General features: G+C 44.7%; 2 protein-coding genes across 11 annotated transcripts in view; one reads left to right on the forward strand and one right to left on the reverse strand.

The window, feature by feature from the left end:
* The window catches only part of MACO1 (macoilin 1), a 71,082-nt gene extending 60,429 nt beyond the window's left edge, over positions 1–10,653 (reverse strand). For 2 of the 4 annotated variants that reach the window (XM_023219598.1, XM_023219599.3), the window contains exon 1: positions 10,338–10,653. In XM_023219598.1, the coding sequence (XP_023075366.1) occupies positions 10,338–10,417 (80 nt within the window). In that variant the 5' untranslated portion in view covers positions 10,418–10,653. The remainder of the gene's footprint in view (positions 1–10,337) is intronic. The other 2 variants (XM_023219597.2, XM_023219601.1) reach the window with 2 other exon arrangements.
* A 9,744-nt stretch (positions 10,654–20,397) lies between these two features.
* LOC111547669 (RH-like protein) overlaps positions 20,398–25,658 on the forward strand; it is a 57,257-nt gene continuing 51,996 nt past the window's right edge. For all 7 annotated transcript variants that reach the window (XM_023219602.1, XM_023219606.2, XM_023219605.1 and 4 more), the window contains exon 1: positions 20,398–20,700. In XM_023219602.1, coding sequence (XP_023075370.1) covers positions 20,553–20,700 — 148 coding nt within the window. In that variant the 5' untranslated portion in view covers positions 20,398–20,552. The remainder of the gene's footprint in view (positions 20,701–25,658) is intronic.

A 25,658-nucleotide genomic window follows, 5' to 3' on the forward strand; every position in this document is an offset into this window, starting at 1 on the left:
AAGTATCTTCTAGTACGTCACACACTAAAGAGCTATGCAAAAATGTAAAACCACACCAGTCTTCTCACGAATTTATTAATCTATTGTTACTTTTTTTTTTTTGAGACAGAGTCTCGCTCAGTAGCCCAGGCTGGAGTGCAGTGGTGCAATCTCGGCTCACTACAAGCTCCGCCTCCCGGGTTCACGCCATTCTCCTGCCTCAGCCTCCCAAGTAGCTGGGACTACAGGCGCCTGCCACCACGCCCAGCTAACTTTTTGCATTTTTAGGAGAGATGGGGTTTCACCGTGTTAGCCAGGATGGTCTTGATCTCCTGACCTCGTGATCTGCCCGCCTCGGCCTCCCAAAGTGCTGGGATTACAGGTGTGAGCCACCGCGCCCGGCCACTTTTGTTTTTTTTTGAGATGGAGTCTCACTCTGTCGCCCAGGCTGGAGTGCAATGGCGCGATCTTGGCTCATTGCAACCTCTACCTCCCAGGTTCAAGTGATTCTCCCACCTCAGCCTCTTGAGTAGCTGGGATTACAGGCGCCTACCACCACGCCTGGCTAATTTTTGTATTTAGTAGAGACGGGGTTTCACCATGTTAGCCAGGCTGGTCTTGAACTCCTGACCTCAGGTGATCCACCCACCTTGGCCTCCCAAAGTGCTGGGATTACAGGCGTGAGCCACTGTGCCTGGCAATTTATTGTTACTGTTAAGTGAACTAATGTTTTAAATTTTTCTGTTTTAACTTTTCTTTACTTCCTTCCTTTTTTTTCCCCCCCCCCAGAATTGGGATCTTCCTTTGCTGCCCAGGTTGAAGTGCAGTGGTACAATCATAGCTCACTGCAGCCTCAACCTCAACCTGGGCTCGAATGATCCTCCTACTTCAGCCTCCAGAGTAATTAGGACTATGGGCACATGCCACCATGCTTGGCTAATTTTGTGGTGTTTTTTTTTTTTTTTTTTGTAGAGATGGGATGTCGCTATGTTGCACAGGTTGGTCAACAAAGTAAGATCCTGGGCTCAAGTAATCCTCCTACTTTGACCTCCCAAAATGTTGGGATTACAGGCATGAGCCAAGCCAGTTTTAACTTCTGATACAGTAAATATTGGTAGATATAATCCATATAAACAAAATACAAAATCTCTAAGATGTTCTCAATCTTTTTTTTTTTTTTTTTGGAGATAAAGTTTCGCTCGTTGCCCAGGCTGGAACGCAATGGCGTGATCTCTGCTCACCACAACCTCTGCCTCCCGGATTCAAGTGATTCTCCTGCGTCAGCCTCCCAAGTAGCTGGGATTACAGGCATGTGCCACCATGTGCCTGGCTAATTTTGCATTTTTAGTAGAGACGGGGTTTCTCCATGTTGGTCAGGCTGGTCTCGAACTCCCGACCTCAGGTGATCTACCCGTCTCGGCCTCCCAAAGTGCTGGGATTACAGGCATGAGCCACCGTGTCCGGCCTCAATCATTTTTAAGAGTGTAAAGAGATCCAGAGACAAAAAAAATTTTTGACAAGAAAAAAACCTATAGAAAGTTGTGTGTGAGCCTTAAGATAAAATAAACTGGAACCACTACTGCGTTCTGCAGGCACCTCCTTGTATACAATTCAAAAAAGGGGAGCAGGCTGAGAAGACCAACCTGTTCCATAATTCTCTCTTCTATTCTAGGCCTTCTGCATACTGCAAAGGGAACCCTTCTAGTGTCAATTATACACACACACACGTACATGTGCAGCCACTGCAATAACAAATCTAACAGTGTGAAATATGCCCTTTTTTGTTTGTTTATTTTTGTCAGACTTACACTCTGTCTCCCAGGCTGTAGCGCAGTGGTACAATCACAACTTACTGCAACCTCCAACCTCCTGAGCTCAAGCAATCCTCCCACCTTAGCCTCCCAAGTAGCAAAGGTGACAGGCATGAGCCACCATGCCTGGCTATTTTTCTTTCTTTAAAAATAAATAAATAAATAAATAAGGTACCTTTCACTAAGGTGTAAGTACTTTGTACTATTTTTGTGACTTTTCTGTTTAAATCTAAAATTATTTCAAAATGAAAAGTTAAAAAGAAGCAACACATACTTGTTATTAAAAAGGTCATATAATGTATAATAATATAAAAGCCTTTAGTAGCCCTGCCCCAAGATGACTGCTGTTATATAATTCATAAATACAGTTTGTTTTTTCTATATAAACAAATGTGTTTCTTAACAAAAACAGGTTTCTGTTTGACATGTCCATTTCTTTTTTTTTAGTTTTTTTATTTTATTTTATTTTTCTTGAGACAGTCTCACTCTGTCACCCAGGCTGGAGTGCAGTGGTGTGATCTCGACTCACTGCAACCTCTGCCTCCCAGGTTCAAGCAGTTCTCCTGCCTCGGTCTCCCAAGTAGCTGGGATTACAGGCTCATGCTACCACGCCCAGCTAATTTTTGTATTTTTAGTAGAGATGGGGTTTTGCCATGTTGGCCAGGCTGGTCTTGAACTCCTGACCTCAGGTGACCCACCCACCTCGACCTCCCAAAGTGCTGGGATTACATAGGCATGAGCTACCAGGCCCAGCCATGTCCACTTCTTTATATAGAAATTTCCCTTATTCATTTTAGCAGCAACATAGTGTTCCACGTAGAATTTACACTGTTGTCTGCAGTCTCCTGATTTCTCTTTCTGTACTCTTCCAACCGTGCCTTGCAGCTTTCTAGTTCTCTATTCCTCAGGTTTTTTCCTATAAAATGGCAATAACTACTCTGCCTATTTCACACTTGTGAGGATAAAATTAGATAATTAATATGAAAACATCTGGAAAAGTTACAAGTATGATACAAATGTAAGGTGTGATTAAGCAGATTATTACTATCAATTATATGAAGCATAATTTTGATTCCCTTATGAAATGAATTTCTAATGTTTATATAATGTTAACAGGTTTTTTTAGAGCCTGTGAGTTGTTTTCTCTCCCTCCTATGCTTCTTCACTCCTCCCCTTCCTAAACCCCACAGACTCCACACTGTTAAAAGTATTCTTGAAACAGAAATTCTAAAACTCACCACCTGCATTAGGTTACAATACCTGTCCTTGATATCTCTGTGGTCTATACAGACCTTTATAAAAATGTTATACCACAAAACTGTGAAAATCTTTTTTAGCGATTTCCATTCTAGATTTTTTTTTTTCCTTTAAATTGGGGGCTGGTTGTGGTGGCTCACGCCTGTAATATCAGCACTTTGGGATTATATTAACCACCACACCCAGCCAATACTCTTTTCGACACAGGGTCTTGCTCTATTGCCCAGGCTGGAGTGTAGTAACACGATCATGGCACACCGCAGCCTCAAACTCCTGGGCTCACATGATCCCCCCGCCTCAGCCTCCCGAGTAGCTGGGACTACAAGAATGTGACACCACACCCCGCTAATTTTTTTGAATTTTAGTAGAGATGAGGTCTCTCTCTGTTACCTAGGCTAGTCTTGAACTCCTGGACTCAAGTGATCCTCTTGCCTCAGCCTCCCAAAGTGCTGGGGTTACAGCCATCACATCCGGCCAAAAATCCTTATTACATCTGAGAAAGAAGACTCAAGTCTCAGACAGTACCTCTCTTTTCTGAGACAGGAATCCTTATTTTGGACATGAACATAGTATTTATTCTCTTTAATGTTCAATCGTTCTTGCTACAAGATAGGCAACGTACTGACTTTACTACTCAGCCACTTACTTGGTTTTTAAAAGTGTTGGGTGGGTGCCGTGGCTCATGCCTATAATCCCAGCACTTTGAGAGGTCAAGGTGAGTGGCTCACTTGAGCCCAGGAGTTCAAGACCAGCCTATACAACTTGGCGAGACTCCATCTTTATGAAAATGCAAAAAAAAAAAAAAAAAAAAAAAAAAAAGCCAGGCACGGTAGTACACGCCTTTGGGCCTAGCTACTCAGTCGTCTGAAGTGTGAGGACCTCTTGAACCCAGGAGATGAAGCATACAGTGAGCTGTGATCTCACTCCTGCACTCCAGCCTAGGCAACAGAATGAGACCCTGTCTCAAAAAAAAAAAAAAAAAGTGTTTTGAAGATGAACAATGTAACAATAAAATTAAAAAACAGAATGAGATTATTTCTAGCCACTCCTCTGTGCTGGGTGGGAAATCAGTCCTAAACAGTTCAAATGCATCAGTGATACGAACAGATAAATAAAAGTGGACCAGTTACACCATTTTAATCACTAAATGCAAAAGCTGTGAAAAACAGAAGGTAACAAAGGAGATGGGGTGAGGGATATATTGGTTTTGGTACCACAATCCCATGACTCAAAGTGGGCATATCATATCCTTAAAGGCAGCAGAGAAAAAAATATAAAGTAATCAAGGTCAGTACTATGAATGTCTTCAAAGGCCAGGGATGACAAGTGCCTTGGAACTTGGAAGGCTCATCAGCTGAGATAATTTGATGTCAGTTAAATGCCAAATTAAAGACACAAAGCCTCAACATTCTCTAAAAGTTGATTAACTTTTTTCAAGTTCCCATTGCCAGGATGCAAGGTGAGAGGCTTTGAAAAGTCACTACTTAAGTATCTGTAGAAATTCACAGTGGAAAAAGTCTAACAGGGATGTGTGTATCTACTGTTGTATGTACCTTTCTACTTATGCAGCTTGCTGGACAGCCAACTTATTTTTCTTCTGGACTTAATTCTTGAGAAAGAGCCAAGTAAAATAATTATGCCCAAATCTAGTAAGCCTGGGAATAAAGAAATCAGTATATTTGAAGAGCACACTAAATTTTATGAAGAAAAGTAACCTAATTACAGTATTTCACTTAACTATGTTTGTGAAATTTCTACTTGCCCTCCAAACTCTACAAGATGGTAGCCTAGAAACAGATAAAACAAGGTGCACATTTATATACATAAAATCCCAAACGGTTAACAGTATCAGTGGGGAGATCTGGGAGACATGGCCAAAGGAAAAGATTCTAAGAACATAAATGCTTACAGAACACGGACTGGGTCCATGAGATATATACAAGCATATAACCAGTAAGAAAATGAAAATAATTATTTGTTAAACCTACCATTAAGATCAGTCTCTAAATCTAGTGAAGTTCAAGAAAGGCCATAAGGAATCAATGTGAAGAAAAAGGAGACTATCACTGATCAAACAGGAAGCTTTTAAGCAAATAATGTGAAGTGAATCACATTCTCTCCTGTTCCCCTCCTCAACCCAGCAGCAATTTAAAGGGATTTTCAAAACACCTAATGAAACTAAACTGCCAAGACTGCTCAGACAGGAAGAATCATAATGAAAGTTGTAGGAAAGTGCTTTTTCATCCCAGTGCGGCCAATTTTTAAAGTGTATTTTGTGAAAACCACAAATAGAAGAGTTCACCTAACAAACACTTCACTGCACAGGTTAATGAAAACATTTCCATTTCTCCTTACCCAACACTGCTCTAAAACAATACAGAATCTGTCACTTTTGCGCCAGGTCCAGGATTGTTAAAGTTAAAGCCTACCAAGATTACCAAAATGCTTTTAGGCTATGAGGTTGCAACACAGGTATCTGGGGTTTCAGTTGCAGAACACATGTCCAATCAAGGCAGCCAAGGGTCATGACAGCCTGCAGTGACTTTAATAAGCATAGCCCAAAGGAGTCTAAAACTAGACTTAGAAAACATCATTAAGGAGGCAGAAAAAGCAGTCAAATGAAATCTCTGGAGATCAGATGTAGACAAGGGTCTGAAAAAGGAAATTGGGAAGTTGAGAAGAATGTAAAATTTAATCACTTTAAAAAGTCACTTTTGAGGAGCCCCAAGGACCAGAGAATTTTTCTCTGAAATAAAAATGGGAAATAATAACATGCACACCAGTGCTGAGTTCTTAGTCCTAGATTTAAGGCATTAAGCTGCAAAAATATGACAGTCAGGTATAATACTGCACTGCCTAAGCTTCACACAGCACTACAAGCAGAACCCAGTACACGAAGACAGGAAGCAGTCTTAAATACACAGTGAAGGGGTACTTCCTTCAGCTACCAGTAATGCAGATATAAAATCATTTCCAGAAGCTTAAAATGTATACCTTACTAAAAATTCGTATTATATTTACTTGTATAAATAACTATTTAACTGTAGAATCTTGGAATATATGTATACTTTAAACACAAATGTTTCTGCCTCCTTCTTCTACTTACTACATCTTATCTCCTCATTTTTGTATTATAAAGTCAGTAATTCTCTGAGGGAAGGGAGTGGAAAGTATGGCAGGGTGGAGGGGGCGGGTAAACCATACAGAATCCCCTTAAGGCTTTTAAAAACTACATAGTACCCTAACCTCACCTCACCTGGAAAATCACATCTGCAGTGAGATATTACTATTGGGAATGTCTGGTGCACATGTGTCAAGGCAGACACTGGGAGAGAACCCAGTCCAGAAAACCAAAGGACCCTAGATATACAAGAGTTAGGTACTTAATAACTTATGTTCATAATTTTTTTTTTTTTTTTTTTTTTTTTTAAGGGGGAGTCTTGCTCTGTCGCCCGAGCTGGAGTGCAGTGGCCGGATCTCAGGTCACTGCAAGCTCCGCCTCCCGGGTTTGCGCCATTCTCCTGCCTCAGCCTCCCGAGTAGCTGGGACCACAGGCGCCCGCCACCTCGCCCGGCTAGATTTTTGTATTTTTTTAGTAGAGACGGGGTTTCACCATGTTAGCCAGGATGGTCTCGATCTCCTGACCTTGTGATCCGCCCGTCTCGGCCTCCCAAAGTGCTGGCATTACAGGCTTGAGCCACCGCGCCCGGCCTATGTTCATAATTTTTAAAGTACTTTCATATCTATCTCATTTGAGATAGAAAAGACTCCCTCATTTGGTGGCAACTGTCTACTTTATCATAAAATAGCACAGAGCAAAATACAGCTATTAATGTGTCAGGTGAACCACTAAAACAGTAAGCTAAAATTTAGTACAACAGAAATATTTTTACTTGAACAGAACTTAAAGTTCTTTGGAAACTCTAAACCACTGTACAAATTTAAGACGGTATTACTATGGCCTACTAGACTGTAAATCCCTTGAAGACAATGAGCCATGTGTTATCCTGTATCCTCCACAACTCCCTGAACAACGTAGGCACTTCATGAATGAAATGGACTAGCTTATATTCATTTATTTATTAATTTACTCACTCAACATTTATTGAACACTGAATGTCTACTCTGTGTCAGGCTCTGGGCTGGGTCAGATTTTTTTAGAACTACATCGAACTTTAGCCCCTAGTAAGATGAAAAGATCACTATTTCTATTTCCTTTCTCCTATTTTTAATTATTAACTGAATTAAAATATTTCTATAGTATGTTTCAATTTTCAAATGATGTTTCATAGGTATAAATGCAGATTACATTTATATAATGCCTAAAATTAATTTTCCTTGTATCTCGCCCTGAAACAGAATTCCAAGACAGCCATGATACTCACGATAAATGATATCATTTGACAGTCACCTCAGTAACAGTTGTTGGACTACAGCCCATGATTTAAAAGTGTCTCCACAACAGGATTTTTTAAAGCAAGACCAAACAGCAACTGACCCCTTGTTTTGGCTCCTCAACTTTTGTTTACAGTTGCACCAAATCTTACAGTATTTCCTGCCTACTTAAAAAATAAGCCACACATGTTAAACTGTGATAGTAACAACATGGTAAACAGTATCTGTAAACTACACTAGGATTTATAAAGCATTTCACAAACTGTACATATCTCCTTTAGTCCTCAAAACTCACTTGAAGATGGGAGAATTGGGGCTTAAAGCTGTGGATGCCCTGTCTGCCTAAAGCAGCAGAGCTGGTATTTCGAGTCTGATCCTGGGTCTCCTGATTCCTGCAGTCCAGTGCGCTTTTCACCACAGCTGCCTCCTTCCTATGCCAAGGCTCAGAAAGTTGTACAGACTGAGAACATGAAAATAATAAGTCCATGAAAGGTTTGGCTATGAAACAGTAGACAGTGGTTATCAAAACTGTCAACACGACCCCAGGAAAAAAACAAGGCTCTCTGTTTAATGAATCCAAAATTGGCCAGATGTTGTTGAGAAACAAAATGGGCAATAGATGGTGTGAAAAACAACTTAGTATAGACTTAAATTTGATGATCACCAGAAAGTTGATATTCATGAATCCTCACGCATTCTAGTTTATAATCAGTCCACTTATCCTGTTTGCTTTAGAAATAACAGGAAATTTTTCTAAATCTCTTTAAAAACAGAATTGGGGGGAAAAAATCTTGTTCTTCAGTCCAATAATCCATAATATAAACCAAGAAACAGAGAAGTGAGTTGAAACGCTCATTTGATATATGATGCTCCAACCAAGAAAGACAGGTAGAAATATATTTAGGTCTTTTATTAACATTTAACTTAAAGAATGCAAAAGAGAAGTGTAAGAAGGTTTAAGGCTAATGCACTGTTGATTTTTAAAATTTTGCAGACGAACCTCTGAATAACTTGTATGGAGTATTTACAATTAACTTTTAGGGTAAGAAATTCAAATTTCAAAAGCCATCAGATGGCTTTTTAATGATGATAAATCTTCATTAAACAATGAACTCACTTCTTCACATAGATTCACACTTGAGTAGCTATTATGGCGCAGGTTGTAAACTGGGTCTATTTGTTCAAGTACAAAGAAATTGAAATACAGCAGAAAACATGTAAACAATATGGAACTCTCGATCTTCTTGCTATAAATGGAGGTACATCATCATCTTATGTTACTGTAAATAGCAGCTATTCAAATGCCACAGTTGTGCTCAGTCTACCAACTCTGTTTAATATCCCTTTCCTATTCTTATGTTACCATTAATGTTAAGTTGGTCAAATATTTTTCAATAGCCAAGAGGGAAAAACTTTCTTTAATTCAAGAATGTGTAGTGTACGTAACATGAATTTAAGAGACCTTTCCTCCATCTATGTGTAGGAAAAATTGTTTGCTTTCACAGTTTCAGTTAAAATGGTCAAGTTTGATTGATTCAGCATAGATTCGAATCTGTTTTATTCACGGCTTTATCTTCACTAATTAGAAGAGTTCCTGGCACACAGTACATATAACTGCTGAATGAATGAATTACTCCTATGCTCTATGGCTTATTTTATAAGAATATGCCCAAGAACTTTTTACTGTGACTTCTCAATGCTTTTAAACTTGAAGAAGATCCCCAGTGTTTACAACAGTCAGCTGCTTGTGGAAAGCAATCATTCCACATCTGTAAACAAGAGCATGTGCAAGGTGTACAGTTATGTTAAGACAACTTGGGTGTCATCAGCTACCTCACGTATTTCTTGAAATCCCACAGCTAGAAGAGCTAATTGTAAAGCACCATGAGGACTCAATTAAGCCTATATCCACATGCTGAGAATTCTCCTTTGTAAACTAATTACCTCTCCACCGAAATCTGTATCAAGGCAAATACCATTTACAATTAACATTCTGAGAAGAACCAGAAAACAGTCGTACACAAATCGACTTGGGGAAGCTCTGAGAGTAAGTTGCCCCATGAACCTGTTGTCTTTCTCTACCGATGGACTGAATTCAACTTCTATTTAAAGGGACACTGCTTTTCTTACGGATAAAAAAAAAAGAGAGAGAGAGTTTGGAGAAAATCCCTTTTTAAAAACGTTCAAAGCAAGCTATCTGCTTGGAATTGTCAAAACAGTATTTGCTGAAAAACTGGTCATCAGACCCTTTAGAGTCTGGAGCAGGGCCACAGGGCATGATTTGGGGGTATCAGCTTCAGCCCTCGGTGCCAAGTTTGAGATCCCATATGGGAAGTAGAAGGCGAAAGAAGTGACAGCATGGCCCCAGGCCACTCTGCTGGCAGCTTGGGGGAACGAGGGGCCACAGTGGGCTCTGAACTTTGTCAGCCTCCCCCACCCCCCCGCGCTGTGGTCCACGCGCCTCCTGGCTCAGGCCGGCAAACTCCCAAGCCACCGGGGGGCTCGGGGGCCAGAGGCTGCAAGTCAGGGCTCGCGGGAGCGGCCCTCTGGGCCCAGCGGCACCGCCGGGATGCTTGGGAGCGCCGGGCAGGTTGGGGGGCTCTCCGCCCCTCCCCCCGGCGGGCCCGGCGCTTCCAACGGCGGCGCAGCGGCTCCCTCAGCTAGCGCCCGCCGCACCCTCCCCACCCGGCCGGGCCGGGCCGGCCCTCGCCACGCCCCGCGCCCCCGGGGGGGACCCCCGGTGGGCCAGCCAGCTGCTCCCGGGCCAGTGCTCCTCAGGAGAGCCCCCGGGGCGGGAGTGCGGCCTAGTCGGGGTTACATAACGGGGCCAGGCCCCTCCGAGCTGGCGGGGGACCGCAGGGCCGGCGCCCGCGGAGTGGCGGCGCAGCCGCTCACCTGCCGTAGATGCCCTCGGTGATCCGGTTCCGCTTTAGGGGGCGGCGGAGCTTACTGCAGTCGGCGTTCCGCCGCTTCATCCTCCCGCTGGGGGGCCGGGTGCCCGCGCCGGCGCCGCCGTCTCTCACCTCAGCCGCCGCCGCCGCCGGCCCGCCCCGCGTCGGGCCTGGACTCTACCCCTGGGGCCGGTCACACAGACATGGAGCCAGCACCCGGGGGGAGGGGGTGGCACGGGGAGGGGGGGCTCTGAGCCTCCTCCGCCTTCGGAAACAAAGAAATGACAATTCCGGGGCCCGCCCGCCCAGCACCAGCCAGCCGCCTGCCCCGCCTCCCCAGCTCCGATGGACGGCCCGCGGGGCCAATCGAGGCCACCGGTAAACCGCTGTCGACCAATCCCAGGACCCGCTGAGGCAAAACTGCCTCTAGAACCCGCCTCTTTGAAGGACAGAAGAATGCACCAATCATTATGGTGACTGGGTACGCGGCTGAGCCTATCAGAAAAGATTTAAATAGAGGCTTATAAATAGGCCCTATAAATATAACATCCTATATTACGCCTTGTTGCGAAGGTATGCTTTATTATTATTGGGTTGCGTTTCACTGTATTGTAATCCCTACTAGAGCATACCGTACGACATGGCATTGTAGGCTGTCGTCTAGCAATGTATGAAATCGGGAGGCCCGGGTTTGCGGCATGTGCGGTGTCTGCGCTGACGTGCGCTTCAGCCAGTCGCGTCATTATGTAAGAAAGCATCCCAGGAAGAGCGCTGGGGACCCTTCTGGGGATGCTGGAGAGCTCGGCCAGGCCGGCCGCGTCAGCGCGCACAGGGGGTACGAATGACAAAGCAAACCCCACACGCACACAGACACACACCCTGCCAGCTTCCCGCGACGTGGTGACAGCGCGCCGGCCAATCGGAGGTGGCGACCCCGCCCCGGGTTACGTCACGGGGCGGAGCCGTGGGTGCGCGCGACGTCGCGCAGAGATGCCCGGGGTGTGTGCGGCGTTGCGGCCGGGGCTCCACGTCCGCAGGCTGGGTAGCGCCGTGGGCCCCGCGGGCCCCGAGTCCGCAGGACCCGCCAGGGCGCTATCGCGAAGCATCGGCCTCCAGGCCGGGCCGGGAGCCTGCTTGGCGGGTCCGGGCTCCTCAAAGGCGGGGGACGCGGGACCGGAGACCCTTCACGATTTATACTCATTGAGCGCCGATTTTATGCCAGGCACCGTGCTGGGTAATTTGCGTGTATTTGCTCATTTACTCCTCATAACTCCTGCCATGTACGTAGGGCAGAATAACACTTAGAAAAGGCAGCACGGTGTTTTTTTTTGTTTGTTTGTTTTTAAAGAGAAAAAGAAGTTTATCATTAGAGAAAACTGGGGAAAATGTAGGAAAGTGGCCGAAAAGGAGAAAACACCCATGGGTCTCATCACATTAACACAAATACTGTTGACATTTTATTGTATTTGCCTGTTTTCCAATTTTTCCCCATGGATGATAATGTTACTATTGCTATTAAATAGAATAGTGGTCATATACTGTTCTTTAACATAAGCATGTTTACATGTTGTAATGCAGCTTTTATAAATATTTCTGAAAATGTAACAGAATGTCCTATCCAGTAGCTTTACCAGTGTAATCCCTCAACGACAGTGGGGCAGTTAGTCTTCCAGTGCATTTTTAAAACTTCCCAGGAAGTAGATGCCATTTTGTTTTGTCCTGGGACACATAGAACTCTCTCTGGCCTGTGATCAGCCCTCCCTTAATCAACATCTACCCCAAGGAGACACTTTAGTTTACACCAAATGCATTGTCCTCAATCATGACTCTGTTACTTTCTTCTGCTCACAAACCTTCAAGGATCTCCCAGTGCCTGGAAGAGAAAACCCATTCTGTTTAGGACGGCATCCAGAACTGGTCCCAATGGTGACCCACCCTCCTTTTCCAGGCTACACCGGGCAAACAAACCCTTTTTCTCACTATCCTTAAATCCACTGCAACCTATCTTTCCTCCCTACCTCTGCCCCAACACAGCATCCCTGTCAGTGCCGCTTCTGATGTGTGGTTTCTTAGGCAAGGCGTATCCATTCACTTAGGCAAAAAGCTTCTTGGAGATCAAATCTATACCCTGCAGAGATACAGATCAGAAAAATGGCCAGAGTACTTGCTTTTTCAGACTAGGGCTGAAATTCTAGCTTGGCCACTTACTAGCTTGGACAAGTTACTAAATCTTTCAGAGTCTGTTTCCACTCAGGTTTGTTTTAAGGCTTGGAGGACAATGAGCTTTCAGAGCCAGACAAGCAGTCGGTAACAGAAAGTAACTGCTGTTAGCAGTATACTTGTTTCTCATGCCTTAACACTACTTCAGCATATTGATCAAGTGGCACTGGGTGGCCAAGAAAACAAACTCTGTGAGCTCAAAGTTTCACCAAGGCCTGCCCATCATCGAGAAAGGATATGAACAGAATGCTCTGTGTGGAGCAGCAGAAAATGGCTTCAGCTGCCAAGATAGATTGGTTCATGGAGGAAGATACAGTTGGGAACCAAATGAAAATGGAAGCTTAAAGGCATTGGGGAGGGCAGGAACAGGTACATGGTAAAGTCCTGGCTTCAGACTCCATGGGAACCCCAGACTTACATATCCCACATTCCCAAGACTGCAGTGTTCCAGATTACCTGGGCCAGAGACTAAGTGGGATGGATAGATGAGTAATCCAAATAAAAGATGAGAGGCACTGGGGACACATGCCAGCTTTCTGAGGCTCACTATCTAGCCTACTCTTAAATAGGTTCCTGACAGGGCATCTCATGCTGTGGCAAAAGTGTGGAGTGGCTGGGATAAATGGAGGGTATGGCTGAGAGTTACTGTTGAACTCTAGGACTACATGGAAGCAGAGAATATCTCAGGGTGATGGCCTGAGAAACAATCTGAAGGTCTGGAGGTCTAGGTTCCAATCCCAATTCACATGGCAACTCACCAGTGTCCTTGGTTGAGTCACCAGCCCACCCTGTACCAAGATCTCCTCTGGAGGTGGTGCTTCTAGTTCTATGTTTAGAAGCAGATCGTGCTAGCTCCATTTTACAGATGAGAAAACTGAGGCTCAGAGGAAACAAAGTCACATAATAGGTGTGGTAGAGCAATCTAGCTCAAAACACAAGCTGAGCAAAATCTGAGCTGAGTCTTGAGGCCACAGGCATGTGTTGTGGTGCCTGTATATGGCTATTGATGGGTAGAGTTGGGGTGAGGTGATGGGAATGGCCTTCTTGCCAAGGACCCAAGGACAGGCCAGAGCAGGACTGCTCATCTCCATACTCTTCCTCTTTCACTCCTCCAGACCCAGCTCTTTTTTCCACCACCCACTCTAGCACAAGCCCTTTTGGCTCCAGCCAAGTGCCAGCCTTTTTCCTCTGAGACCTGAAATGGCCCTTTGGGATTCAGAAGTGGGCTGACCTGACGCAGGCCTCCTGCCAGAAGGCCCCAGCTCCCCACACCTTCACCAGTCAGAAAGCAGAGATCAGCAGTGGTCATTTTACAAATGAGTAAAACAAGGAAGGGAAGTAATTTGCCCTTATTCAAAAGACCAAGGCCTACATAGGAATTTAGGCTCATCCCTCCTTCTGGGACTTTCTGAGGAAGGGATTTGCACTTGGGCTTCAGCTGAGCCTAGAACAGCTCTAGAGGCCAGATCATTAAACCCTGTTTCACATATAAGGAAATGGTATTCCCACCTCTGTCAGCCCATTCAATCATCGCAAGCCTACTAGCTGTCTTCAGCTTTGTTCCTGCCCTATAGGAATCACAGAAAAGTCCAAACATGTGGATGGCCACCTCTTACACATGTACCTGTAGCCCCTAGAGAAGCTTTTTTTTTTTTTTTTTGAGACGGAGTCTCGCTGCGTCACCCAGGCTGGAGTACAGTGGTGCATGCATTCTCAGCTCACTGCAACCTCTACCTCCTGGGTTCAAGTGATTCTCCTGCCTCAGCTTCCAGAGTAGCTGAGACTACAGTTGCACGTCACCACGCCTGGATAATTTTTGTGTTTTTAGTAGAAATGGGGTTTTGCCATGTTAGCCAGGCTGGTCTCAAACTCCTGACTTTAGGTGATCCACCTGCCTCGGCCTCAGGTGATCCACCTGCCTCAGCCTCCCAAAGTGCTGGGGTTACAGGCGTGAGCCACCACACCAGGCCAGAACCATGTTAATGGAAGATGTTCACTGTAGCGTTTAGGACAGGGATAGTTTGGAAGAGGACTGACCAAAGACTTTATCACATATCCTTACCATGGAAGTCAGTGTGGCATGGAGGATGATTATACACAGCACTTAATATTGCAGCCACCACTCCAAGTATCAGATACATTTTGTTTTAATCCTCACAACAATCCTATGAGATAGAGATTACTGGTACCATATTACAGATGAGGACACTGTGGCACAGAGGAGTTAAGGCACTTGCCTAAGGTCACGTAGAGTAACAGAGTTGGGAATTCAAATCCAGGCAGTCTGCTTTCAGAGCCTGGACTCTTTAACCACCATGTTATAGTGTTGTAGAAAGATTTTCCTGGTTTGGAAACTGCTTATGATATAGAGTTCATGAAAATAGCAAGTTACCAAACTGTATGTGCTGTGTAATCCCATTTTTGTAGGGAGAAAAACAAGGCCTAAATCGACAGAAATAGAAAAACATTTGAAAGGATATACACTCAAAACGTAGTGCTGGTTTTTGGAGAGATTGAAATGGACATTTTATATTAGCTTTATGCATCTGTATTTTCAAAGGTTTCTACAGTAAACTTGCCAAGCTTGTGTGATAATCATAATTGCTAACTTTTATGGAGTGCTTTCTACACATCTGACACTTTATGCACTGCCTCGTTGAATCTTCACAACAACCCAGTGAGATTGACACTCTGATTTTCTGCCTTTCCAGATGAGGAAATAGGCACAGAGACACTGACTGTTTTACCCGAGGTCACACAGCTCATTCCAAAGCCAGAATTTGAACCAGGTTGCCTGACTCCAAAGCTCCTGTGTGTTAAATCAATGAACGACTGACTTAGCTGCACTTTAGCCAAACGTGCCCAGAGTAAGGTCACACCTTTGGCATGGACACATTTCCAGGGAGGGACTGGAGGACCTCCTACCTCATTGGTCACTGCCCATGACTGAGCTTGACTCAGGTAGGAGGGCGTGGCAGGTATTCTCAGGGAGTCTGGTTTTTACGGAAAAGTCATGATTACACGGGAAAGCTATGGGTTCTCTGACTCGATTCACCACACCTGCAGGAAGCCTGGCTGCTCAGGCCAGGATGCCGTGGTCATAGCAGCAGTTGCTCAGCTTCATTTCTGTAACTCAGGCTGCCAGGCCTGCTGACAAATTTTCACATTTGTAATAACCCTGTGAGGAGACCAGAGCACATCATCGTATTTGACTCATACGGAAATTGAGACTGGGCGATTTAGTGACTTGGGAGGCAGAATTGCAAAGTAATTAGTAACACAAGCCATGGTGTCAGATGGATCTGGGTTAGGTCCCAGCTCTGCCATTTATTAGCTGTGTGGCTTTGGGTACTCACGCCACCTCTCTGAGCAGCAGTTTCCTCTTTTGTAAGTGTGATGATGCCTACACTCACAGGCTTGAGAGGGAGATCTGATGAAATAACATATGCAAAATGATTGGTTCCGTGCTTGGCATTCCAGAAATGGTAGCTGTTACTCAGCCAACAAATATTTATTGAGCACCTACTGTGGACTTCCCTGGTGCTGAGGCTACAACAGCAACCATAGCAGTCAAAAGTCCCTGTCTTTGTGTTGCTCAGATTCTCATAGGGGAAGGTAGATAATAAACAAATACAAGGCCGGGCGCAGTGGCTCATGCCTGTAATCCAGTACTTTGCGAGGCCAACATGGGCAAATCACCTGAGGTCAGGAGTTCGAGACCAGCCTAGCCAACATGGCAAAACCCTGTCACTACTAAAAATACAAAACTTAGCCCAGTGTGATGGCTCATGCCTGTAGTCCCAGCTACTTGGGAGGATAAGGAAGGAGAATCGCTTGAACCTAAAAGGCAGAAGTTGCAATGAGCCGAGATCGTGCCACTGCATTCCAGCCTGGGTGACAGAGTAAGACTCCATCTAAAAAAAAAAAAAAAACCTAAATACACAAGTAAAAATATAGACTTCGTCAGATGGTAGTAAGTGCTGTGAAGGAAAGTAAAAGGGGAACACAAGGAACCCTTGTCAACGGGAGCAGAAAGGGGAGTTGATGCTGTCCTTTTAAGTAGGGCAGTCAGAGGCCAGGCACAGTGGCTCACACCTATAATCCCAATACTTTGGGAGGTCGAGGCGGGCGGATCACTTGAGGTCAGGAGTTCAAGACCAGCCTGGCCAACGTGGTGAAACCCCATCTCTACTAAAAATACAAAAACTAGCCAGGTATAGTGTTGCGCGCCTGTAATCCCAGCTACTCAGGAGGCTGAGGCGGGAGAATTGCTTGAACCTGCGAGGTGGCGGTTGCAGTGAGCCGAGACTGTGCCATTGCAGTCCAGCCTGGGCAACAAGAGCCAAACTTCATCTCAAAAAAAAAGAAAAAAAATAGGGCAGTCAGGGAAAACTTCCCTGAGAAGGGGATGGTGGAGTACAGATCCAGGGAGGTGAGGTGGGGAGCAAGCCAGTACAGTTGTTCCTTGACTTTCGATGGGGTTATGTCCTGGGGTAAGTAGGAAATACTGTAAATCAAAAATGTATTTAATACACGTAACCTATCAAACATCGTAGCTTAGCCACACTTACCTTAAACATGCTTAGAAGACTTACATTAGCCTACAATTGGGCAAAATCATCTAACACAAAGCCTATTTTATGATAAAGTGTTGAATATCTCTTGTAACGTACTGAGTACTGTATGGAAAGTGAAAGACGGAGGCGTGGTGGGATGGGTACTCTAAGCATGGCTTCTACTGCATGTGTGTTGCTTTCGTGCCATCATAAAGTTGAAAAGCGTTAAGTCAAACCATCGTAAGTCGGAGGCCATCTGTATCTGGTAGGAGGAGTGTTTCAGACAGAGAGAACAGCAGGTGCACAGAGTGCTTTTTTCCCAGCATTTTATTATGAAAAATTTCAAACATCTACCAAAAAATGTTGAAAGACTTGTACGGTGAAAAGCCATACATCTCACAGCTAGAATCAACAATTAACATTTACTGTATTTGGTTTTCGACTTATCAATCCTAGATCCCTTGTGCTTTCTGTAGCAGGTGACCTGCCTTGAAGATTAAAGACAGAATATCAGGAACTGTAGTTGGAAAACGGGGCCTTTTATGAGTCAGAGGGGAAGAGCAAAAACTCTGCTTTTGACAAATCTGTCGGAAGAGGCCAACTGCAGGGATACCTCCCTTTCTTAATGAAAGCCTTTCTGTTCTGCGAGGAGCGGGGTCCTCTTGTCAAGCAGTCAGTCCCTGCTGCTTCCTTACTGGGGCAGGATCAGGATGCATAGGGATTTGGAGTGCCTTGGAACCAGCTACCACCCACACTGTTTGCCAGCTGGTAAACATGCCCGTCAGGTACGGGGGTTGGCATTGCCTGGAAATCTTTAGTGTTCATCTTGCTGACATCTGGTGCCCTCAGGCAGGTAGGTGCAGTTGGCTGCCTGGTTTACAGAGCTTGCACTGGGCCCAGGTTGGCAGGGGTCACATCTATTTATCCCACTGCACAGGGGAGTTCCTTCTCAGGAAACCCAGTTTATAAGAAGTACTGACTGCCAGAAATAGAGCAGAAATCAGAACCAGGAGGCAATTGTGAGAGGAATGGAGACTTCTGACCTCTGGAGATTGGGGTACCCTCCCCCTTACTTGCTGTTGGGGTAGCAGAGGGCTTAGAACCCCACGTTCCTAGACTTTCAGAATTGGAAGAAGTTTTAAAAGTAATCTAGGCCGGGGGTCCCCAGCCTCCAGACTGTGGCCTGTTAGGAACCAGGCCGCACAGCATGAGGGGTAGGCCAGCAGGCATTACCGCCTGAGCTAAGCCTCCTGTCAGATCAGCCACAGCATTAGATTCTCATAGGGGCACAAACCCTATTGGGAACTGTGCATGAGAGGGATCTAAGTTGCGTGATCTTTAGGAGAATCTAACTAATGCCTGATGATCTGCAGTGGAACAGTTTCATCCCCAAACCATCCCTCCAACCTCACCCCGATCTGTGGAAAAATTGTCTTCTACAAAACCCGTCCCTGGTGCCAAAAAGGTCAGGGACCCCTGATCTAGGTTATAGCTTAGTGGTCAAACACCCAGGTCCTGAAGTTAGGCTACCTGGGTTCAAGTCCCAGCTCCACTACTTACTAGCCCTGTGACCTTAAGCAAGTCACTTAGTTTTTCTGTACCTCAGTTTACTCATTTGTAATATAAGCTTAATAGTACCCATCCTAGTGTCATGAACTAAGTTCATATATGTAAAGTGCTTAGAATGGTGGCCAGCAAGTACTTAATATCAGTTAGCTCTGAAAATGTATAAAGCAAAAGTAACCAATGTTTTGGTGGTTTGCAGCCAACTTTTTTCTATGCATGTGCTAACATATTATTTTATGAGTGGGAATATATTGTACATACTGTTATATAACTTGCTTTTTCACTAAACAGTATATCCTCTGTGCCAGTTTTGATAAAAGCATTTTCCTCTTGCTTTTCCTGCATATGTTCAGAACCATCATATTGGTAGCAAGTTACATGTCCTGCAGTTTTCTTAACTAACCCCCTGCTAGTGGACATTTAGGTTAGTCTCAGTTTTTTCCTTCTGTAAATAAAGCTGCACTGAGTAAGAAGTGACAGATGCCAAATGACTAAATGACCTTGGGTATGACTTCTCTAGGTCTTGGTTTCTTCATCTAAAAACAAAATGACAGGACTCTACTAGGTGATTAAAATCTCCTCTGATCTACATAGGAATTGTTTTCAAGACATTTCTGACAAGTAACTATCAGCCTCTGCTTGCATTCCCCAAGTGACAGGGTGCTCACTACCTCATGAGTATTTATTTCAGTGGGCAACTGTAATGGTTAATAAAGTATTCACTTTCCACTTCCCCCTTCCTGCAGCTCCTGGCCCTGGCTTTGTTCTCTGGGGCTCCACACATTCGGTTTACACTCAGTGGCCAGTGTCTGGGGCCATTGTAGAAAGTAAGGAACCTCTAATTCCTTCCTTCTTTTCTTCCTCTTTCATCCCTTCCTCCCTCCCTCCATCCCTCCCTCTATTCCTTCCTTCCTTGACACTTACCATGTACCAGACCTTCCAGACCTTCAGCCAGGCACATGGATAGGAGCCACAGGGGAAGTTGGCTGCAGGGTTAGAAATAAGTCCTAAGCCCCTTAAAGCTCGTGCCAGGGGACTGGACTGTCCACCACTGTGGGATGGGGATGCTGAGGCTGGTGGCCTTCCTCAAATGCACTGTAGTGCCCCAGGCAGAGTCCTGGGCTGCCCTGTGAGGAGGTGACCAGAGGTAGGAGCAACCTTACCCTAAGGCTGGATCAGGATCCCCTCCAGGTTTTTATGAGAGCCAAACCCTGGCCTCCTTTCTCTTCTGCCACCCACCCTTAAAGTGCTTAGAAACACATAGATTTAAATACAAATTCAAATGTAAATAATTTCAACTGTGTAACTATGAGGAGTCAGTTCTACGTGGGTCCTATCTGTATCCTCCCCAGGGCTCAGCTTCATTCTTTGGTTTCATCCATTCTCATTCAATACATTGTTGTTAAGAGCTCACTGGGTGCCCTCTCTGTCATGTAGTAAGGTTTTAAAAAGAAAACCTTTTCGAGCTTCGGTTTCCTTATTCATAAAATAGGAGTATTGATCCGTTTCTTGCTTTTCTTACAAGGTTATGGTGAAGATGACTGAAGTACAGAATAAAGAAGGATTATGTTTGGGTGTCGAAGGAATAGAATGCCCTCTTTTAAACTGAGCACAGCAGGAACCTGTAACAGGAATGCAGCAACTACTTGTTGAAAGAATGACTTAATATTGGAAAACATACATTTCCTCCCCTCCCCATCATAGTCCCTCTGCTTCCGTGTTAACTCCATAGACAGGCCAGCACAGCCAGCCTTGCAGCCTGAGATAAGGCCTTTGGCGGGTGTCTTCCCTATCGCTCTCTCAAGCCCTCAAGTAAGTGTTGGAGAGAGGGGTGATGCTTGGTGCTGGTGGAACCCCTGCACAGAGACGGACACAGGATGAGCTCTAAGTACCCGCGGTCTGTCCGGTGCTCCCTGCCCCTCTGGGCCCTAACAGTGGAAGCAGCTCTCATTCTCCTCTTCTTTTTTTTTACCTACTACGACGCTTCCTTAGAGGATCAAAAGGGGCTCCTGGCGTCCTATCAAGGTGAGGGTTCATTGGAAAAGTGATCACACAGGCAAATAGCAGGGGTAGGGGCGGTTGAGGCCTGTGGTTCTCCAGGGGCACAGATGTTCCTTTCTACAAAATCTCAAGGAAAAGGATTCCCCCATCTTCTTCCATAGATTGCGCCGAAACTCAGCCAACAATGTAAGCTTTCCTTTAGAAGCAGCCTGGATATTCCTTCTTCCGTGAAACCTGCCTTGATTTTTCAGTGCAGTGAGAGGCGTCCTCCTTGGTGTTCCTCAAATTCCCTCTGCCAAATGGTCTTCATAATTCTCTGCTTCTCTACTTCCCCTTCTCTCTCCTTAATGGCAAGGATTTTTTTTTTATTTTTAAAATTTTTTTATTTGTATAGATTTAGGGATACAAGTGCAGCTCTCTTATGCAAGCAATTTCATGTTGTTGTTGGGTTTTTGGTTTTTGTTTCCTTTTTGTGGCCTCTTGCTCATTTCTTATTCCTTTTTGAGACAGGGTCTCACTCTGTCACCCAGGCTGAAGTGCAGTGGCATGATCATGGTTCACTGCAGCCTTGACCTCCTGGGCTCAAGCAATCTTCCCATCTCAGCCTCCCAAGTAGCTAGGACCACAGGAGCGCACCACCATGCCTGGCTAATTTTTTTTTTTTTTGGTAGAGATGGGGGTCTCCCTGTGTTGCCCAGATTGGTCTCAAACTCCTGGACACAAGCGATCCTCCAGCCTTGGTCTCCTAAAGTGCTGGAATTACAGGCGTGAACCTCTGTGCCCGGCTCTCTTGCTCATTTCTATACTACTTTTCTTTTGGAAGCGTCATCCTGTTGCTACCCCCCATCCCCACCCCCACCGACCCCAGCTTTCTTCTCACTTAGGGGCTGGGAAGTCTGCACGCTGTCTGTAAATCCAGAACCAGAAGGTATGGCTGAAGGGGAGGGTAGGATGATGGTTATTTTATATTCAGCTAAAAATATTCCCAGACTGTGATGAGACAACTGTAAATAAGACAGATGTCCACAATGGTGTGACTTCGCTTTTTTAAAAATATTGAAATGAGTTTCAGGCATTTCAGTGGGCTGATACATTGTTGATAATGGACAGGGCCTCCTTGAAGAACGTCCCTGAGACAAAGCTGGAGCTGGAGCCTGGTTGAGTGCTTGCTTGTTCCCAGGTGGTATTAACGACCAGTTAACTAAAAGCAAAGAGAAGTCATCCTGGGGCCCAAGGCAGTGACAAGTAGGACTTAGGGAGGGAAGACCTTATACCATTTAAAGGACTGGCCCAGAGAGGAACCTTGAGTGACAGACAAACAAGAGCTGGCACAATTTTAATTCATTTCAATCCAATACAATTCAATGCATTCCATTCATTCAACCATGTATGACAGCCAATGTGGGATCCAGACACATGATGATTAGAGCTGATATTTATGAGCACTTACTATGTAACAGGCACTATTCTAAGGGCTTTACACTGAACTCTCACAACAACCCCATGAGGTGGGTACTATTATGATCTTCATTTTTCATATGAGGAAACTAGGCATATGGATGTTGAGTAATTTGCCCAAGGTCGTTCAGCTAGCAATAGCACAGCATATTTAAATTTAGCCATCCTGGATTTAGTTTCCTTACACTTAACCATTATGCATCATGGCCCCATTTTACAGTGGGGTTGAGTCATTTGTCATATAACCCAGTAGGTATAGCAGCCACTATTCCAACCCTGTAGATTGACTCTAGGGTCCATGTTCTTTACCCCTGCACCGTGCTACTAACATAGGTACAAAATGTCCTCAGAAACTCACTTTATACGGAAGCTCACAGGAGGGTCCACAACCCAGGCAGGGGAGACGGTGGTGTCAGGGAAGGCTTCTGGAGGGAGGTGACTGCCCAACCAGGTCTTGAAGTCTCAGTAGGAGTTACCTGTGGGACAAAGGAGGGTCATCCAAGTGGGTGCCATTGCGTGTGCACACACTAGAGCAGACTGAGCCTGGGCTTAACATTGCATTGCCCTGGAGCCTAAAAAGGAAGACAAGGGGCCTGGCGAGGTGGCTTACATCTGCAATCCGGCAATTTGGGAGGCTGAGGCTGGAGGGTCACCTGAGGTTAGGAGTTCGAGGCCAGCCTGGCCAACATGGCAAAACTCCATCTCTACTAAAATTATAAAAACTAGTCGGGTGTGGTGGCACACATCTGTAATCCCAGCTACTTGGGAGGCCATTATACTTCAGCCTGGGCGATAGAGCGAGACTTTGTCTCAAAAAGCAAAACAACAAAAAAAACAAAGAGGAAAGCAGGGACTGGGCATGGTGGCTCGTGCCTGTAATCCCAAATGCTTTGGGAGGCCGAGTCGGGCAGGTCACCTGAGGTCAGGAGTTCGAGACCAGCCTGGACAACATAGTGAAACCCCATCTCTACCAAAAATACAAAAATTAGCTGGATGTGGTGGCATGTGCCTGTAGTTCCAGCTGCTTGGGAAGCTGAGGCAGGAGAATTGCTTGAACCCAGGAGGCAGAGGTTGCTGAGCTGAGATCATGGCACTGCACTCTAGCCTGGGTGACAGAGAGGGAAGCAGTGGGTGGTAGACTCATGGGGCTGCATAAGGAGTTTGGCTTCAGTCTGAGGTCCAAATGGTAAACAGGAGTGTGACAAGTTTGGATTTGGGTCATGGAGGAAGCCATGCCAGGGCTGGTGTTGGAGACAGGGGACAGGGCATAGCTTGAGACACGAGACCAGCATGGAGGCTGTAGTGTAGTATTGGCCCGAGGGCTTCAACCTTCTGATGGTATACACACCATTTTTTGAGCTTGTACCGTGGTTATATGTTACACTTTAAGTATTACTTTAAGTATTATTGCATTAATATATTTTGTATGTTATAATAAATACATACACATTAGGAAAATTCAAAGAGATCAAAATGAAATATATAATATTCTCAAGTTACTAGTCATAATGGTGTCAATCTCCAGGCAGGGTCCATTGCTATAGTTGACGATAGTGGATGAAAATTCACTCCTCAGAGTCTTCTTGATAATTTGAAATTGTCTTGATTGACTTGTCAGATCTGATTAGGTCGACATTTTTTTAATCTCGAATGTGACTGACAGCTTGTGTGAGGAGAAGTTTACTCTGTCTTTTCCTTTTTGTTCAGTTGGCTGCCATTATTTCTGTGCTTCCAATCTGTGTTTTTCTGCACGAGTTGTTTAAGCAATTACTTCATTTTGTGAAAGCTAGTTGAGTTAAACTTAGGTCCCTAACTTAACCTGTCAATCCACTTAATTGAATTCAGTCCTGGTAAACTACAATAGATTATTCAAACCTGCCAATTCTAAAAAGACATTTTGAGGCAATCAGGAAATATGAATACAGCATGAATATCTTATAATATACAAGAATTATTGTTAATTTTGTTAGGTGTGATAAAAGCATGGTGGGTTTTTTTTTTGTTGTTGTTGTTGTTTTTTAAGGCTCCATCTGTTAGAGAGGCACATTGAAATGGCATGATATCTGGGGTTGGCTTTATGCCAGAAAAAAAAGAAAAAGTAGAGAAGGTTTATAAAAACAAGATTGGTCTCATGTGACAATCATCAAAGTTTGGAGATGGGCATGTAGGGTCATTGTGCTGTACTCTCTGTTTTTGTATATGCTTTAAAAGTTCTGTATTAGTTAATTAGAAAAAAAAAAAAAAACCCTGGCTGAGCACTTCGGGAGGCCAAGTTGGGAGGATGGCTTAAACCAAGGAGTTCAAGATCAGCCTAGGAAACACAGGGAGACCCCCATCTCTAAAAAAAAAAAAGACTTAAAATTTAGCCTGATGTGATGGCATATGCCTATAGTCCCAGCTACTAGGTAGGCTGAGGTGAGAGGATTGCTTGAGCCTGGGAGCTTGAGGCTGCAGTGGGACAGGGTTGTACCACTGCACTCCCGCATGGGCGATAGAGCAAGACCCTGTCTCAAAAAAAAAATAAAAATATTTGAGATGGCCGGGCGCGGTGGCTCACACCTGTAATCCCAGCACTTTGGGAGGCTGAGGTGAGCAGATCACAAGGTCAGAAGATCGAGACCATCCTGGCTAACACGATAAAACCCCGTCTCTACTAAAAATACAAAAAATTAGCCGGGCGTCGTGGCGGGCGTCTGTAGTCCCAGCTACTCGGGAGGCTGAGGCCGGAGAATGGTGTGAACCTGGGATGGCGAGCTTGCAGTGAGCTGAGATCCGGCCACTGCACTCCAGCCTGGGTAACAGAGTGAGACTCCATCTCAAAAAAAATAAATAAATAAAAATAAAAATAAATAAATAAAACACAAAACCCTGCCATTAGTTGCAACATGATGAATATAGAGAAATGCATATCAAATCCATCCCATTGGACTAATATTCCCTTAGGGTACCTTCCAAAGCTAGGAGACTCAAGGCTGTATGACATCCTGAGCAAGTGAGGGGCGGCTTCTGGGTGAATCTGAATATTAAATATTTGCAGAGCTGAAAACTTCACAAAGTACCTTTAGAGGTAGAATAGCCTAGATCCATGTTTCTCAAAGTGTGGTCCCCAGACCTGCTGCCTCAGCATCCCCCGGAAATTTAGTAGAAATGCAGATTCTCAGGCCCTAGCCTAGACCTACTGATCAGAAGCTCTGGGTCTGGGGCCCAGCAATCTGTGTTTTTACAAGCCCTCTGGGTGATTCTTCTGTGCATGAAAGTTCAGGGATTCCTGGAGCTAGACTAATTCAAATCTTGCCTCTGTACCCTAGAGACCTTGGGCAGATTAGTCAACCTCTTTCTGTCTCTGTTTCAGCTTCTGTCAGAGGATGATAGTACTTGTTTCATTAAGTTGTTGAAAGGATTAAATGAATTAACACACATACAAAGTATTAGCTTTTATTACCAAAAGCTTTAATTTCTTAGTTTTTTAAATAAAAATAAAACTAGAACTGCTTGTTTTCTTCCAGCTACCCTAGTGATTGTAT

The sequence above is a fragment of the Piliocolobus tephrosceles genome, chromosome 1, assembly GCF_002776525.5.
Source record: "Piliocolobus tephrosceles isolate RC106 chromosome 1, ASM277652v3, whole genome shotgun sequence".
NCBI lineage: Eukaryota > Metazoa > Chordata > Mammalia > Primates > Cercopithecidae > Piliocolobus > Piliocolobus tephrosceles.